The sequence below is a fragment of the Pseudorca crassidens genome, chromosome 7, assembly GCF_039906515.1.
Source record: "Pseudorca crassidens isolate mPseCra1 chromosome 7, mPseCra1.hap1, whole genome shotgun sequence".
In the NCBI taxonomy this organism is placed as follows: domain Eukaryota; kingdom Metazoa; phylum Chordata; class Mammalia; order Artiodactyla; family Delphinidae; genus Pseudorca; species Pseudorca crassidens.
This window is the reverse complement of record NC_090302.1, coordinates 18,036,173-18,051,644: the sequence shown is the minus strand read 5'-3', so window position 1 is coordinate 18,051,644 and position 15,472 is coordinate 18,036,173. Positions and strand designations below refer to the sequence as shown.

The window sequence follows — 15,472 nt, the reverse complement described above, 5'->3', positions numbered from 1 at the left end:
GCCTAGGTTTGAATCCGCCCCTTCCTGACTGTGTCCTTGGACAAGGCACTTCGCTTCTCTGAGTCTCAGTTGTCTGTTTTGGAATAAAAACGGGTAATAATATCTACCCCATAGGGTGGTCGTGAGGATTAAATGGTGCACCGCAGGCAAAAGTGCTCTTACAAACTATTAAGCACCGTGCAAAGATAATGTACTGATAGAGGATATTTATCACCACTTTCTGATGTGATGGTGGTGCTTTTCTGCACAGAATTCTGCATAAAGTTCTTAGATTTGAGCTGGGAGAAGCCTCGGAGCTCATCTGGTACATCCACAGTGTCCAAACTTCCATGTTACCCTCTGGGTTTTCACAAGCAGAAGGACTGGTTCAGGGTCCCACATCATCTCTGACATTTGTTTTAAAGAGTTGGGGTCTCTGTGGTCTGCCCCCGAGCGAGGCCCTCTGAAAGGCAATTCAGCCCTGACCTGTATACCTGGGAGCAGGAGAGGAAAGAGGAGTGGGGAGGGGGACCCCAGCCTTTCCCACGCCCCTGCTACCACAGAGGACACAAAAGGTGGTTGCAAAACCCACATTGTTTTGCACCCACTGTCTCTAGCTTCCGTTGTGCAAAGTCTGTGGCAATCCTTCGGAGGCAAAAGAGCTCCTTAAATATCACTCGTTGTATTTCACCCTGAGAGGGCTTTTTCATCCCTGGCTCGCCAGGCTGTAAAAGTAAGTTAATTCTCAGAACCCAGGGAAACAGTGTCGACAGAAAATGCAAATCCATCAGACCTTCTCTGCAATGCTTTCTCATCCTTAGCCAGTCACCAAGACCATCCCCGAGTTCACTGAGCCCAGCACTGGCTTCTTTGAATCCTTAATTAGCAGTTCCCGTGCCCGAAGTAAACAGTAAGAAGTGTCTAACCTTGGAAGCAAGTCCGTCGATGAGTATGTGCTGAGTTCTTTGCTCTGCTGTGGAAAAGCACTGAACTGGGGCACAACGTTCCAGGCCCTCCTCCTCTCTGGGCTTCAGTCTCCCCGCGTGTGAAATAACGATGGCGATGGGTCCGTGTTCTCTGTGGTTCCTTTCAGTTCGAGCAGTGATTCTCAAGAACTAGGAGGGATGAGAGGGAAGAGGAAGGGACCCACACTGGCTTCACGGTCACCCCTGTCCCGTGAGGTGTGGACAGAGGGAGCGAGTCACGGCCATCCGGGCAATGGGAGGTACCGTCCCACTTTGTCTGCCCCGAAGAGCCACACTCCGCCCACCAGGACCAGGCACATCCAGGAGAGAAAAGAATTTTTCATGGCTGCTCACGGATGAGCGTTTAGTCAGTGAGATGGAGTTAAGTGATGGAGATGCAGCCATCTTGGGATTATCAAAGTCTATGTGTTCTCATTCCGAGGGGCTCTGAAATTATATATTACGTATATTGTTTTGTTCTGACGCTAACCTGATCCCTGAAAGCTGCGAGGCTGGAAGAGATTCTTTGGTTCTGCGTCCCCATTTGAGGATGGGAAACCGAAGGTCCAGGTGGGGGAGGTGTTTCCCAGCGTCGCCCAGTGGGTTAGGATGCAGAACCCAGTGGCACTGGAATCCAGTTCGCAGGACTTGCAGGTCAAAGCTCTTCCCTTCTCATCAGAGGTGTCAAAAGAGCTGTGTCCCGGAGGCCAGACTAGGCCACAAACAACTTGTGTTTGTTTGGCCCTCGTTCGGCCTCTTCTTTAATTACTTGTAGCATTTAACTATCAGAAGAGTAAGTATTAAAGCCCACAGTTCTTCCTCCTCTTAAGCACATCAGAGAATTTGGAAACACCAGGCCCTGGGTCCCGCTCTGGCCGGCAGGTGGCCTCCCACTGGCCACACCCCTCTCAGCTCACCTGGCCATTCAGATGGTCAGCCGGACCCGCAGCTGCCGACCTCGCCTCCCAGGGCTGCCCCCACCACATCACCAGCTCGCGGTAGAAGAGCCTTTTCAGGTCCCTTCCCGCGGGAGCCTCGTTACTGGGCAGGAAAACGAGTCTCATCTTGATCATTCTCTCAGCCTCGCTTCTCTAGCGATCCCAAAGCTGGTGTGCCACGAGTAGCTTTCCCCTCGTTTTCCGGTGTTGAGCGTGCTGTCTTTCTGGCTGTCCCCATCTGAGCAGCTCAGAATGATTTCTAAACAGTCTGCCTGTTATTACCTCCACAGCCCATGGCATGACTGCAGCTAAACAGGCACAGAAGTTAAGCCGTGGGTCAGGGGACAGAGCCAGGAGAGGAGCCCTCACCAGCCCTTTAACCTCTGGCCTTCTCTGTCCCCGTTATGCACGACCGGGGGCCCTTTCAGTGGACCGCGGGGGCAGCGGTTGGAGGACTGACTGTGGGATCACTTAAGGACCTACCTCTACATGGAACTTGAGTCTCTAAGTAAATGAATTAAATAGGTATAAGAAGAAAAGAAAATTCATAAGTATCTGATTATCTCTGCATGGGGAGAGGGGGTGTTTCCACCTTCACCCAGGTTGTGAGCATTTTTTTGGTAAGATTTACCTGTGTCCCTTCCCCCACTGGCCTCAGCCACTTTCCTCCCTTCTGAGGAAGGTCGTCTTTTTTCCCCTTCTTTTGTTATTTTTATTGACAGCCCGTCACTGGTATGAAATCCTCCCCCCACTTTTTTTTTTTTAATGAAGGCAGAGCCTTTTGTTTTGTTTTGTTTTCCTTGTTTTGATTTTTGTTTTTGTGTTTCAGAAATGACAGAGCTGTGTCAGGGAGTTATTTGGGAGGGGCAGTTGGGGTAATGTTTATCATTTTTGGACAATGTGTTCACACAACCCTTTCCAACTAACGAACGGGACGGCAAAGGGAAGAGCAGGGACTTAGGGAGAGACAGGCAGATCCGTGCTGCAATCCTGTCCATGCCGAGTGCCTTTGGACAAGCAATTTAAACTCGCTTAGTCTTAATCTCTTCTTCTCAAAAACGGGAACAATAATACTACCTCATGGAGTTACGGTGAGGACGCGGAGAAGATAATGAAGGTAAAACACAGCTGCCGATACCTGTTAACTATTCCTTCCTTTTCCCCTTTCCTTCTTGTTCCTGTAGGCCAGGTTTAGACAAATGTGCTGAAAAAGCAGGGACTCCACATTCCCTAAGGTGTGTCTGGAGGACACTCGTCCTAAGAAACATGCCACGAAGAAAGGTTATCAGAGCTTGGAAAATGCTGCGCACACGAGTCCCTCCTGAAAACCCACCATGTGCAGTAGAACGTTCAAGGTTCTGAGAAGTCCTGCAATGAAGAAAACTGGTCTCATTGACCCAAAGCATTGACCTCCCCATTAGAGCATAGACCTGTTTGGTCAGGTAACTCATGTGACCAGTGAATGTTTTCCTTCATAGCAGAAAGAGCCAGAGGAGAGAGACCGCCTTCTCACGGAGCGTCATAGTTGCTAAAGCATTTCTCATGCCTTGACCTTTCAGCTCTGCAAACACGCTGAGCTCCAACCTGTGCTGGACTTTTGCACGTGCCCTTCACTCTGCCTGGAATTCCTTCTGCCCCAAACCTTTGTATAGCTAATCCCTTCATCTCATCCAGGTCTTAGTTCAGGTGTCCCCGAGGAGGCTTCCCCTGACCTCTGTGTGCGTGGTGTCCTGCCCACCCCTCCCCTAACAGTCACCCTCTATAATGTCACCTGGGTTTAGTGCCCTTACGGTATGCATCACTATCTAAAACAAGCTTATCGATTACTTTTTTGGGGCACGTGTCCTCCCTCCTCAAATACACACGGTGACAGGACTCTTCCACGGTAGCCCGAGCGTCTAGAACAGTATCTGCTGCGCAGCGAGAGCCCCAGGCAAGTGTGTTGAATGGACGAGCCGGTGGCTGACATGTCCCCTGGTTTTGACAGTCTTGAGAGGTGGATCATTTTATCACCTCCACTTGACAGAGGAGGAAACTGAGGCTCAGGGCGTTACATAACTTTCCAAGATCAAACAACTGATAAATGGCAGAGCTGGGGCTCCGCAATTTGCCCACTTGCTAAGCCCTAGGTTCTTTCCATTCTAGGAAACCACGTTTTCCAGTTTATCCTTTTCCTACAGAGAAGAACCTAATAAGCACAGAAGGAGGGAGGGTGCTGTTTTTATCCTAATGGCCCCGTAGCCCAGAGAAGCCCAGAGCCATTGTCTTTCAAAAAGAGTTCCCAGAGCCCCCCTGGTGGTTATCAGATGGGAGCCCAGGGACCTCCTGGGAGTGCAGGGCGAGAACGGCCAAACTGTAAGGTAAAGGTCAGAAGACTGGCTTGGAAGCTGGTAGCTTACAGAGTAAATCTATTTAAATTGGAACCATGTGGCTCTTTCCCCCAGCGCTTACACAACGTGAACAGATGCATTGTTTGGTGTCAAAGACCCTGCGTTGACTCCACAGCTACAGTCTCCACATGGAGCCCCGCAGAGGCTGTCAGGGGCAGGAGAAAGGGCGGAGAATCAGAACAGCTCAGCGAGTGTCACTTAATCCCACTCACCCTGCATTTCTGAAAGGGGAGGCGGTATGTGGAGACTGCAGAGCTCACGTCGGTGCAGGTCTGAGACCTGAAGCTAAGGCTTGCCCTTGTCTGGGTATTTTAAAAGTGAATTTGTTTGTGATAAGTTTTAGAGATGTTAGCGCCTCACACCCGCCCCCGCACCGCCCGCCCCACTTATCCCACTTTAATTCTTACCATACTTTTGAGCAGGGGGTAGAGAGTGGGGCTGAGTAACCATGTGGCTGTAAAACCCTCTGGGGTATCCTGGAAACTGGCACCAAGAAAAAAGTTGGGGATTTCTTCTTAAGTTGGTTTGACCACCCACCACTCCTTGTGTCCTAGATAGAAACAGGAAAAAGAAGGCTTCGAGGCTCTGGATGGCAACCTAGCTGCCTGTGCCTACCATATGCCAGGCGTTGTGTTAGACAGAGTCAGGGGGCAAGGTAGAGAGAACTGCCTCCCGGAAGCTTTCAGTGTTCAAAACCAACATGTCAACGTCTGCAAAGTGCTTAAGAGTTATTGCAAGACACTGCCACCATTTGTTTCTTGCTATTTAGGGAACAGCTATTTCGTGCAAGGCATTTTTATTGGCAGTGCGAAGTATACTGAAGTGAAACAGGCATTATCTCTACCCTCAGGGAAGTTCTAGTCCAGGTGTGAGGTGAGGTTAACAGCAAGGACTTTGGAGTCACACATCTGGATGGGAACTTAAACAAGTAACTTGATCTTGCCGGTCCCCGATTTTTCCAACTGTAAAATGAATAACACTTAGCTCATAGGGTTGCCGTGAGGGTGGGTGAGCTCACGTATATAAGCAGTCAGTGAATGGTCACTAATGTTATTAAGCATCTGCATGACGGTAGTACGAGGGGAAAGATCACCTAAGCACAGGCGTTTTATGTTTTTTCCGTTTCCTTAAGGGTTAGCACACATTCCGGCACGTGATGGGCACCCAGGACCTGTGTTTTCAATGCATGAAGCAAGAGACCAGGCTTTTAGAGAAAGGAGGGCCCAGTGCGGCAGGGGGAGCTTGCCTGGGACACGAGAAGGCTTCCTGTAGAAACTTAGATGGAGCTCGGACTTGAAGATGAATGGCATGATCTCTGCACAACTTTTCTAACAATTCACAAGTCACTTTACAGTTTATAAAAGACTTCTACTTTCAGTACCCCAGTTGAATCTCATGGACCTATAGGTTGGCCGAATTTGAGAGTACACTGAAGCTCAGAGAGGTGATGTACTTTACCTAAGTTACACAGCTTCTAGGTAATAGAGCATAGATTTATTCATACCATTAGCTACTACCATTTATTGTGTGCTTTTATGTGCCAGGAATTCCACTCTCCTTTTGCTGAACTATCTGATTTAATTCTCACAGCGACCCTCGGAAGTGAGTCCTATTATAAAACATCAAGAGGCTTTCATTCAACTCAGTGCCTGGCAGATAAGAGACTCAAAGAATACTTGCCGTAATCATCATGATCCCCATTTTGTAGACGGAAAAACTGAGGTTCTGCAAGGTTTGAAGATTCATAACATATAAGGTTTTCAAGCTATAGGATTTGAACTCTGGTTTGTCTGTTTCCATAACTTGTGCTTTTAGCGATAAACTTTGACCACTGCCTCCAGAGTCTTGTTCACTCTCTGTGTCTCCAGTTTCAGCCTCCAGAGATTTGGAGAGGGAGCCCATGAGGTTTTGTCTTCCAGCTGGAGTGCAGTCGTCCTGCAAGAAAGCGCCCACTCACCCTCTTGTTTCTTTCCTCCTCAGCTGCGTGCACTTCGCATGTGAGGCCGCTGACTGCCCGAAGCTGGCTGTGGAGAACGCTTCTCTCAACTGCTCCAGCAGTGACCGCTACCACGGTGCCCAGTGCACTGTGAGCTGCCGGACGGGCTACGTGCTCCAGATACAGCGGGATGATGAGCTGATCAAAAGCCAGGTGTGCACAGGTGCCGGGCTCAGAGCTCCTCTCCAGCCCAGGAAAGGCTGAGCGGATGTGGAACCTGCTCTCTGCTGAATCCTCAGCACTTAAAGTACTGCTGCCCCATAGTAGATGCTCAATAAATAGGTGTGGATTGAATGAATGAGGGAGTCAATCTGGGATTTCTGAGACAGTGGTTCCTGTGCAGAGGAGCATACAACATGTACCAGAGTCCCCATATAGGTTGCAAATCTGGAAAACCATGGGCTGAGCATGAATTTTGGACTGAAACCGTCACAGTCAGAACTCTGCTACAGTCGGATGGGCTGCTTTCAGAAGAGGTGAACCCTCTGTCGATGAGGTGCTCATTCATTCATTCAAACATCTGCACTCCGGGAACCAGATACTATAGTAGGTGCTAGAGAAAAAAGGTCACTGAGATAAACCTAGTTCCTCCTCTCAAGGAGCTTAGTGACTAGTGACCACGAGCAGAAGATGAGTGAGTGATGGCCTCACAGTGTGCTAAACACTGTGAAGGGAAGTGCAGGGTGTTGTGGAAGCACAGGGGGAGTCAAGGAAAGCTCCCTGGAAGAAGCGACATGAAAACTGAGAGCTAGAGAGACAGACAGAGGGACGCGTGTTGTGGGGAGGGAAGGAGGCAGGCTCTAGGCACAGGCAGGAACGGTATGTGGATGCCCGTTGGTGAGAAGGAGCGCGCCACAGACAGAGGTTTCTTTTACTGAACTCACCCAAGCAGTGGGGCTGGAGGGCAAGCAAGGTGCGCCGGTGCAAGGCCCTGTTAGCTTGCTCAGAAGTTTGAGGGTCGTCTTTAGGGCAGCAGGGAGCTGTTGAAGGAAGTGGCGTGGTCAGATCATGGCGGATGAAGGTCCTTCCAGCGGCCCACCTGGGTGTGGCTTGGAGCCTGGCAGAAGACTGACCACAGGGAGAGCCATCGGGAAGTCATCAGAAGAGCGTGTGGAAGGGGGATGAGTCCCGCATGAGGGCAGTGGCAGCGGGTGGACTGGAGACGTCGCAGGACGTTGCTTCGGCCGGTGTGGCCGTGGGGTCTTGGGTGGGGGAGGGGAGCGGCAGTTAGTTAAGTCCTGAGATTTGGGGATTCCAGGTGCAGCCTCCTGGGGGGTCCTGCCAGCGGACTCCCACTTCGTGCTCCAGGTACACAGGGCACGTTCCTCGTTGCTGGGAACACCTGTTTGCACAGTCCCCGTGGGACCTCTGGGACCCTCAATTGCTTGTCTTAGACACCTGCTTCTGTGTGTCAGACACGGAAGGTCTGAAGTCCTGTGGAAACAATTAAGCTGGTTTGGGCAGTGAGGGACCTCTCCTCCCTTGGATGTGTGCTTAAGAGGGGTAAAGTGTCCCGTGCTTTTAAAATCCCAACTCAACGTTTGGCGTCCCCGATCCCCTGGGATTTGGCAGCCCCCCCCTTGAACGGAGGCCTCCATGCTGGCTGCCGATGCCGGTCCCTCCCGTGGCTCTGGAGCGTGGCCTCGCCCTTCCACCCCTAGCCCTGCCATCTTCTAGTTTGGGTCAAATCCCTGTCGACCCTTTCATTTTCTCAGGCTCGTTCCTTCTTCACGTCTCCCTCTCCCAGCTATTGAACCATCCCATCTCAGAGTAGGGAGTGGCTCTTAGAGCAATCCTTGGGTTCAACGCCAAAGGGACAACTCGAGGAAAGGGACCTGCCCACGATCTCATAGCACAAAGGACCAAATCCAGCTCTCCATTCTCCCCTGGCGATGCCCACTCTGTGCCAAGCAGTAGAGGATGAAACACACAGTCTCCTCCAGGGCCAAGAAAAGATACGAAGCTCAACAGCCAGCGTCCCACCGCTGTGCCGCGTTTCAGAGGCTATTTCGTGAGAGAAGTCGTCAGGCCCCGAGAGGTCTGAGTCTTAAGATTCTCAGCAACAGAATGGAAATAATGATCTGAGAGACTCCCCAGACAGCAGTGAAGAGCTGGGCTCAATTCCCTCTCATCCTTTTTCCAGCTGTGTAACTTGGAGCTAATCCCTTAATGTCTCTCAGCCTCAGTTTCTGCAGCTGTAAAGTGGGAACTGAAACACCTCCTTCAAACAGTTGTTGGCATCATGGAAAGGGAACTAGAGTTAAACGCTAAACATTGATCTCTGGGCGCCTGGCAAGAGCCTGCGCCGTAGCCTGGGGGAGAAGGGGGTTTCGCCACGTTTTGGGGGTTCCATCTGCCGTTCCTCACTGTGTCCGCCCCCGCCTTTCAGACAGGACCCAGTGTCACGGTGACCTGCACGGAGGGCAAGTGGAACAAGCAGGTGGTGTGTGAGCCAGTGGACTGCGGCGTCCCGGACCAGCACCACGTGTACGCTGCCTCGTTCTCCTGCCTCAAGGGCACCACGTTCGGCAGCACGTGCTCCTTCCAGTGCCGCCACCCAGCGCAGCTGAAAGGTACCGTCCTTCCTGCGGGAGGCCTGGAGGCTGCTCCCAGATCCTCCAGCTGGGGCTCAAACACCAAGGGGCGGACAGGGTTTTATCTGTGCTTCTGATTCCTTTCTGCCCATTGTGTTTATGTAGACTGCCTTGCTGCGCAGCTGAGGGGAAAGTGGAGTATGGATACATATGGCATCTGTAAAATCTTTCAAATCTTGCAAAAGAGGAAAGAGACAAGAAGGAAGGGAAGGAGGGTAGAAGGAAGGAAAAGATTCTAAGAAAGTAACATTTGGAACTGATGTGACTAGTTCACTGCGTAGGTTTAGGGCCCAGTAAGCCTAGGAGGTAAGTATTATTACTATTCTCGTTTTCACAGAGGAGGAGATCCAGGCTCAGAGAGGTGAAAGAACTTGTCCAAGATCATGCTGTTAGTGGGGGGCTCCACCATGGGGCCCAGGGCTGTCTTCTTCCACAGGCCACTGCTTCTTCTTAGGAAGGGCTCAGAGGGGAGTGGTTCTGGGCGGAAAGTGCTTGCAGGGATCTTGTGGGCAACGTGCTAGGGGTATCGGGGTGAGTAAGACATAGTCTGGCGAACTGGAGAAGAGAACTTATGTTGGAAACGAGTGAGAGGCTGGCCTGGGTGACCTAGACTGTCAAGATTAAACGGGCTCTTTAAACTAGTCAGGAATAACTGATTATTGGAAAGGTGGTGAAACTGAGGTCCAGTGAGAGGAAGGAAGGACCTTGTACAAAATCGCAGAGCAAGTTAGCGGCGTTACCAGAACGACGCTCTTCGCTTCTCGTTGCGTATTGGATTTGGACATTATACTCAGTTCTCACAGGTGCCAGGACTCTCTCCTTTGCTTGGTTTATCGGAGGAAACATTGCCCCTTTATCGGACACCCCAAATGATATCTCACTAAGCAGGTGTCCTACCTTGGGGTTCATCATTCCTTAGAGTGGGAATGAATGGGCTTCTGTGGAGTGGCGGCGGGGTCTGGAGGGAGGTGTGTAAACCCCCTTCAACTTAGATGTCATATTGCAAATTCATGAGTTTCAGGCATTTTGATGATTCGAGAAGGTCAATAGTGTCCCCAGATTTTCAAGGAAGTATAGAACTTCAAAAGATTACCACACATAGTAAGACTCAATAAAGTGTATAGACCGAGTGGCTGGATAAATTGATGAAAGTAATACCATAAGAAATGTTTCTTTTAAGAAATGAGTGAAGGACCCGGCAGTCTCATACACTGCCCCAAAAGAAAAGCAGGAAACACTTCTGGGGTGCGTCCTTTAGGGCCCTTCATTTTTTTTTTTACCCAAGAAGATTTGAATGTAAAATCATTTTATCTGAGCTGCTATAGAGATTGAGATCTGAGAGAGGTGAAGAGACCAGTGGAAACTGTAAACCCTCCGTCTTTCAGGTTACCTGAGCCCTTCCCTTGGCCCCCATTTGCCCAGAAGTGGGACCTGTTAATAACTCCAGACTAGGAAATCACACTTCACCTCTCAATCAGAGGCCCTTGGGAAAGGGAGGTGTATAAATTAGCATTGATTATTACAGCCCTCATTGTGGCTAATAATAATCCTTCATCAAAATGATTCAGGCCCTTCTGCCATTGCTCCTCTGCTTAACTCTGGTGGAGGGGGTGACCCTACCGTGTAGACATGGCCCCAGGAGGACCGCCATTTTGATAGCTGTTGATACCCACTTTGCTCTTCCCTTGAAAACACAGGGCAGCATCTCGCCAGTGGCCACATTGACCCACCGGGACCCACTGGCACACCATGACCCTGGTTCCCAGCATCATCTGATGTTCAGATTCCAGGTTCTGATGCTTTGGCTTGGATCTTCTGGCAGCAAAAACTGGGCAGAGGTCCTTTTACCTCTCTCTCTTTTTTTTTGCGGTACGCGGGCCTCTCACTGTTGTGGCCTCTCCCGTTGCGGAGCACAGGCTCCGGACGCGCAGGCTCAGCGGCCACGGCTCACGGGCCCAGCCGCTCCGCGGCATGTGGGATCTTCCCGGACCGGGGCACGAACCCGCGTCCCCTGCATCGGCAGGCGGACTGTCAACCACTGCGCCACCAGCGAAGCCCTTACCTCTCTCTTGAGCTTGTTAATGATGCCTCCCTTCTTAAGCCAGAAGATAAAGAGGTGATCAAAACAAAATTTTACCACATTTCTTGTTGGCTTCCCTTTCCTCCCTTCGCTTTTCCTTTCCCTGCAGCGTGATTGAAGCAAAAAGAATGTGAGCTTTTGTCAGACAGACTGGGATTCCACCCCTGGTTCTGCCCCAGCTGTTTGATCTTAGGAAAGCAATTTCACATCCTTGAGTCTCAATACTCTCATTTGTAAGATGGCTGTAAGGGCAGCCACGCTGAAGTGTCATGTTGAGAATTAAAAGAAATGGTGTGTACAAAATGCCAGGGCCAGAGAAAGCGCTTAGTAAATACTCATCTCCAGGGGGCACCCTTACGAGAATCCCGGGCTACCCTCTCGGCCCCTGACCCCTTTGTCCCACCGAGGCCTTAGTTCTGGGAGCTGTGGAGACGCGATCCATCCTCCATGCTCTTCTCAGGACCTGGAGGTTAGCGTCCTCAGTCAAACAGCCACCACCCAGGAGAAGCGCTGAGTGCGGCCCTGAAACTGCTCTAATGCAGGTAGCACCGCAAACTCCCTTGCCCCTTAGAACCCAGGCGTACACAAAATACCCTGCGAACTCACAGCCCTAGAATCACTCCCGCCAAGGTCCTTTATCAGACGACCCCTAAAAGCACAGACCAACCTACAGACATGCACGAGGGAAAAAATACTACTCTCAAGTTTTAAAAAAATAACATCAAAATCATAAATGTTTAATTAAATGGCTAAAATTGCAACGTTACTTCCATGACCTCGTCAGCCTCACCTCAACCATGTGGGGCGCCCTGGATATCAATTCTGGAGTCGGGCTTCTGAAGCAAGCATGTGCTCATCCTACAAAAATCTTTCTAGGGACTTCCCTGGCGGTCCAGTAGTTAAGACTCCGCGCTTCCACTGCAGGGGGCATGTGTTCGATCCCTGGTGGGGGAACTAAGATCCCGCATGACGCATGACACGGCCAAAAATAAAAATCTTTCTAAAAGGCCCACTGTCTGCTTCTGTCTAACCTCAGATTTCAACGCAGTCTATTCACTAGTTTGCAGAAGATACCTAATACCATCGAGCATCTTCTGATTTCTTTAGACTCTCCTGAAGATAGGAACGTGAGGTGAGCGCCCACAACCTGCAGTGTCCGGGCTCCCGCCCAACCTCCGCTCTGTTCCTCACCCCTTACCCTCTCCCTCAGAATCCTGTCCTGACCTCCCTTCCTCTAGGAATTTCACATCCTCTCTCAGGCAGAGACCCTTTCATCTTTCTCAGAAGCAGATAGCCAGCCCTGGAGGATTCCGCTTTATCCCAAGGGTCTCATTGGGGCATCTTCCTCATAAAAACAGGGTCACCCCCAAAGGGGAATTCTCCTACCACTCCTAAGAGAATGCTGCTCCCTTCCTCTTATCACCCTCCTACTTTGGAGATAACAGGGTCTAGGATGTCCCTGGGTCCAAAGCACCACGAGGTGCTGATGATAAAGTGCTACTCAAACGCTTCCTGGGCCCTGAGGAGCGCTGTGGAGAAGAAGCGTGTTCAGGATCACACAGCTGCTTAGGAAGCCGCCTTTAGATACAAGCAGTGGTAGGAATACAGACCAAGCAGCAGTTTTTATCTCTTAGATAATTCTTCCTGTCTCCCTCACTCCCTCACCCCCACTCTACTCTGAATGGTCGCTCAAGCTTCAGGAGTCCAGCCTAGTCTTACTTCAGGATTCTTAGCTGCTGCCCCAGAATCCCTTTGGCCTTTTCTAAACCATGCCCCTCAACCCAGAACTCCCATCAAACCCTGAAACAGAGGGCAGAGCTGGGAGAAGCCTAGAGGTCACCAAGGCCAATCATTTCATTGTGCAGTGCAGAAACTGAGGTCCAAGACAGGAAGGCATTTATGCAAGGTCACTGGGGCCACAAGGTCACCCAGGGGTCCTGACCCTAGAAATGGTGCCCTCTTGCTAGGTGCGCCCCTTCCCACCAACCTGGTGAAATAATCCCACTTTTGCATTCCCCAGCCCCTCCTATATGGCAGGTGTCCAACATTCCAGGCTCTTTGCTCCCTCTTCTTAGGACATTCTCCATCAGTTATCCCTGTCTGTGACTGCATCTTAGCACATTCTTTTTCTTTGTTTCTAACATACGGGGCCTCTTGGTAAAGAAATTCGGAAGTGAGCGACACCGTTCTGGACAGCGGGGAGGGGGAGGGAGTGGTGAAATCTTACTCTATGACTAGTTTTGATTTTGGCCTACTCCACTCGCCCACAGTCCTGATTCCATGAGGTTTTCCCTAGACAGCAGTTCCTCTTTGGCCATGCTCTTGGGTGCAGGCTCTGTAGCGGGGTCGAGAGCACGCAGGAGTCAGACAGACCCGGAGTGAGCCCCAGCTGTAGTTTGAGCAGCTCACTTTCCCACTCAGGGACTCACTTTTCTCACCTACAGAATGGGATTAATGACAAACTGGGTTATTAGGAGGATCAAGGAGATGGCGCCAGTGATTCTTCCTAGGCCTGCCTCATGGACTCAATTACAGACAGCTATTGGTAGAATGCCTTTCAGACATTTAGGGGGGGAAATGGACAATTTAATAATCAAAACGTGATCTGACTCACCCAGGCTGGAGCTGAGAGAGCCCAGTTTTCCTGAGCAAATGATGCTTTCTGGGACTGCCAAGCCCAGCTCAGATGTTCTCTTTAGCTCCTTGGGATTCCAGGAGCCTAGAAATGTGCTTTCAGGACTAAAATCGGCAGACGATTGCATGCTTCTCTTGGTACCTCCATTTCTCCTGCCTCAGCTTCTCCCTGACTTTATGCAGCCCTGGCACTGGGTGAGGCCCCTTCTGTATTAGTCTCCCTTGTTCTTCTTCTTCTTCTTGCGCTGTCACTTCTGTCAAGGTCTGTTTTTTTTTTTTTTTTTTTAATGAATTTATTTATTTATTTTTGGCTGCGTTGGGTCTTCGTTGCTGCACGCAGCCTTTCTCTAGTTGTGGCGAGCAGGGACTACTCTGTTGCAGTGTGCGGGCTTCTCACTGCGGTGGCTTCTCTTGTTGCGGAACACGGACTCTAGGCGTGTGGGCTTCAGTCGTTGTTGCACACGGGTTCAGTAGTTGTGGCTCGCGGGCTCTAGATCACAGGCTCAGCAGTTGTGGCACACGGGCTTAGTTGCTCCGTGGCATGTGGGATCTTCCTGGATCAGGGATCGAACCCGTGTCCCCTGCATTGGCAGGCGGAGTCTTAACCACTGTGCCACCAGGGAAGTCCAAGGTCTGTTTCTTAACAGGAGCAATGAAGCTGAGTCTCCTCCCACTTCTACCTTTGGTGAATGCAGCCTCCTGAGTGCTGGTTTGCCTTATCCTGGTCCAGCTAGCTGCATTTTTGTTTTCTTAATACAGTGGCCCTTCCACATCCTAAAATATTAGAGCTGGACAAGAATTTAAAGACGGCTTTGGTTTAGGGACAGAGAGGTTAGGTGACTTGTTCAAGGTCACACGTAGATTCATAATACTCCACGCATTTAACAAATGGCTACTGAGGGGTTACTATGTGCCTGCCACAGGGTAGGTTCTGGGAATAAAAGAATGAACAAGACCACGTCCCAGACCTTAGGATGTGGGCAGTGCCAACACTGTATACAAGGCATTAAGAAAACCAGACATGGGTCTCCTGGCATTTCCCTCCTTGTGTTCTACTCTAGGTTAATTTCGATCTTAAAGGCACTCTCAAAGAAATGGGGTCTTCTAGATACTCTTTAAATTACAATAATAAAAACAGATATATTTCTTTTGACAGTACATTTATAATTATTTTAATACTCACTAGAGATTGAAGTTTCCTTCGCCTGTAGACAGGCTGAGCAAGATTCATTTTCCTGACTTTAAAAGATGAACAAACAGAAGTACAGGGTCACATAACTTACTGACATCGGCACTCTTCCCCTCAACCAGGGATTCCAGGCTCAGAAATGCCTTCACCTCGTGTCCTGAGGCATGTTCTCCCAGGAAACACAGGGAGAGGCATGAGAAAAGGAGGCATGGAAATGATAGAAGCGTCAGGATCCCTCCTAAAGCTGGTTACCTCTGGGGGCAGCTGGAGCTCAATCCCGCTGGGGAGGAGTGGGAGACAGGGTAGAACATTCCTCTGGAAACTGTCTTGTTAATGCCCCAGCTCCTTCACTGGTTGAGTGCTACGGCCGGGAGCACTGCCACCTCAGCGCTGTGAGCTTGCCCTGTGTGCAGCAGAGCCTCCCTGGTCAGAACAAAAGGCCTCCAGTGACAGATGGCTGCAGGTGCAGTATAGAGGTCAGAGCCAAGGGCATGGACAGCCGTGTCCTACCTACTTTCTTCAAAGCCCCAGGGTGGCTGCAGGGTGGCGGCCACAGCTAGGGCGTGGAAATGCTGATTCTGCACAGTTCAGTGCTTGCTGTGAGGTGGGGCATGTCCATGGTCCTGAATCACCGGTTCCTGCTTTAGCGTGCTTCTTCTTTTGACTGTGGTGCACGGCTAACTCCTATTTACCCTCTCCCAGAACGT

The 15,472-nt window shown here is 50.5% G+C and overlaps 1 protein-coding gene across 2 annotated transcripts in view; it reads left to right on the top strand.

The window, feature by feature from the left end:
* Positions 1-15,472, top strand: part of PAPPA (pappalysin 1) — a 254,987-nt gene that overhangs the window by 177,595 nt on the left and 61,920 nt on the right. For both annotated transcript variants that reach the window (XM_067743528.1, XM_067743530.1), the window contains 2 exons: positions 6,253-6,421; positions 8,658-8,841. In XM_067743528.1, the coding sequence (XP_067599629.1) occupies positions 6,253-6,421; positions 8,658-8,841 (353 nt within the window). The remainder of the gene's footprint in view (positions 1-6,252; positions 6,422-8,657; positions 8,842-15,472) is intronic.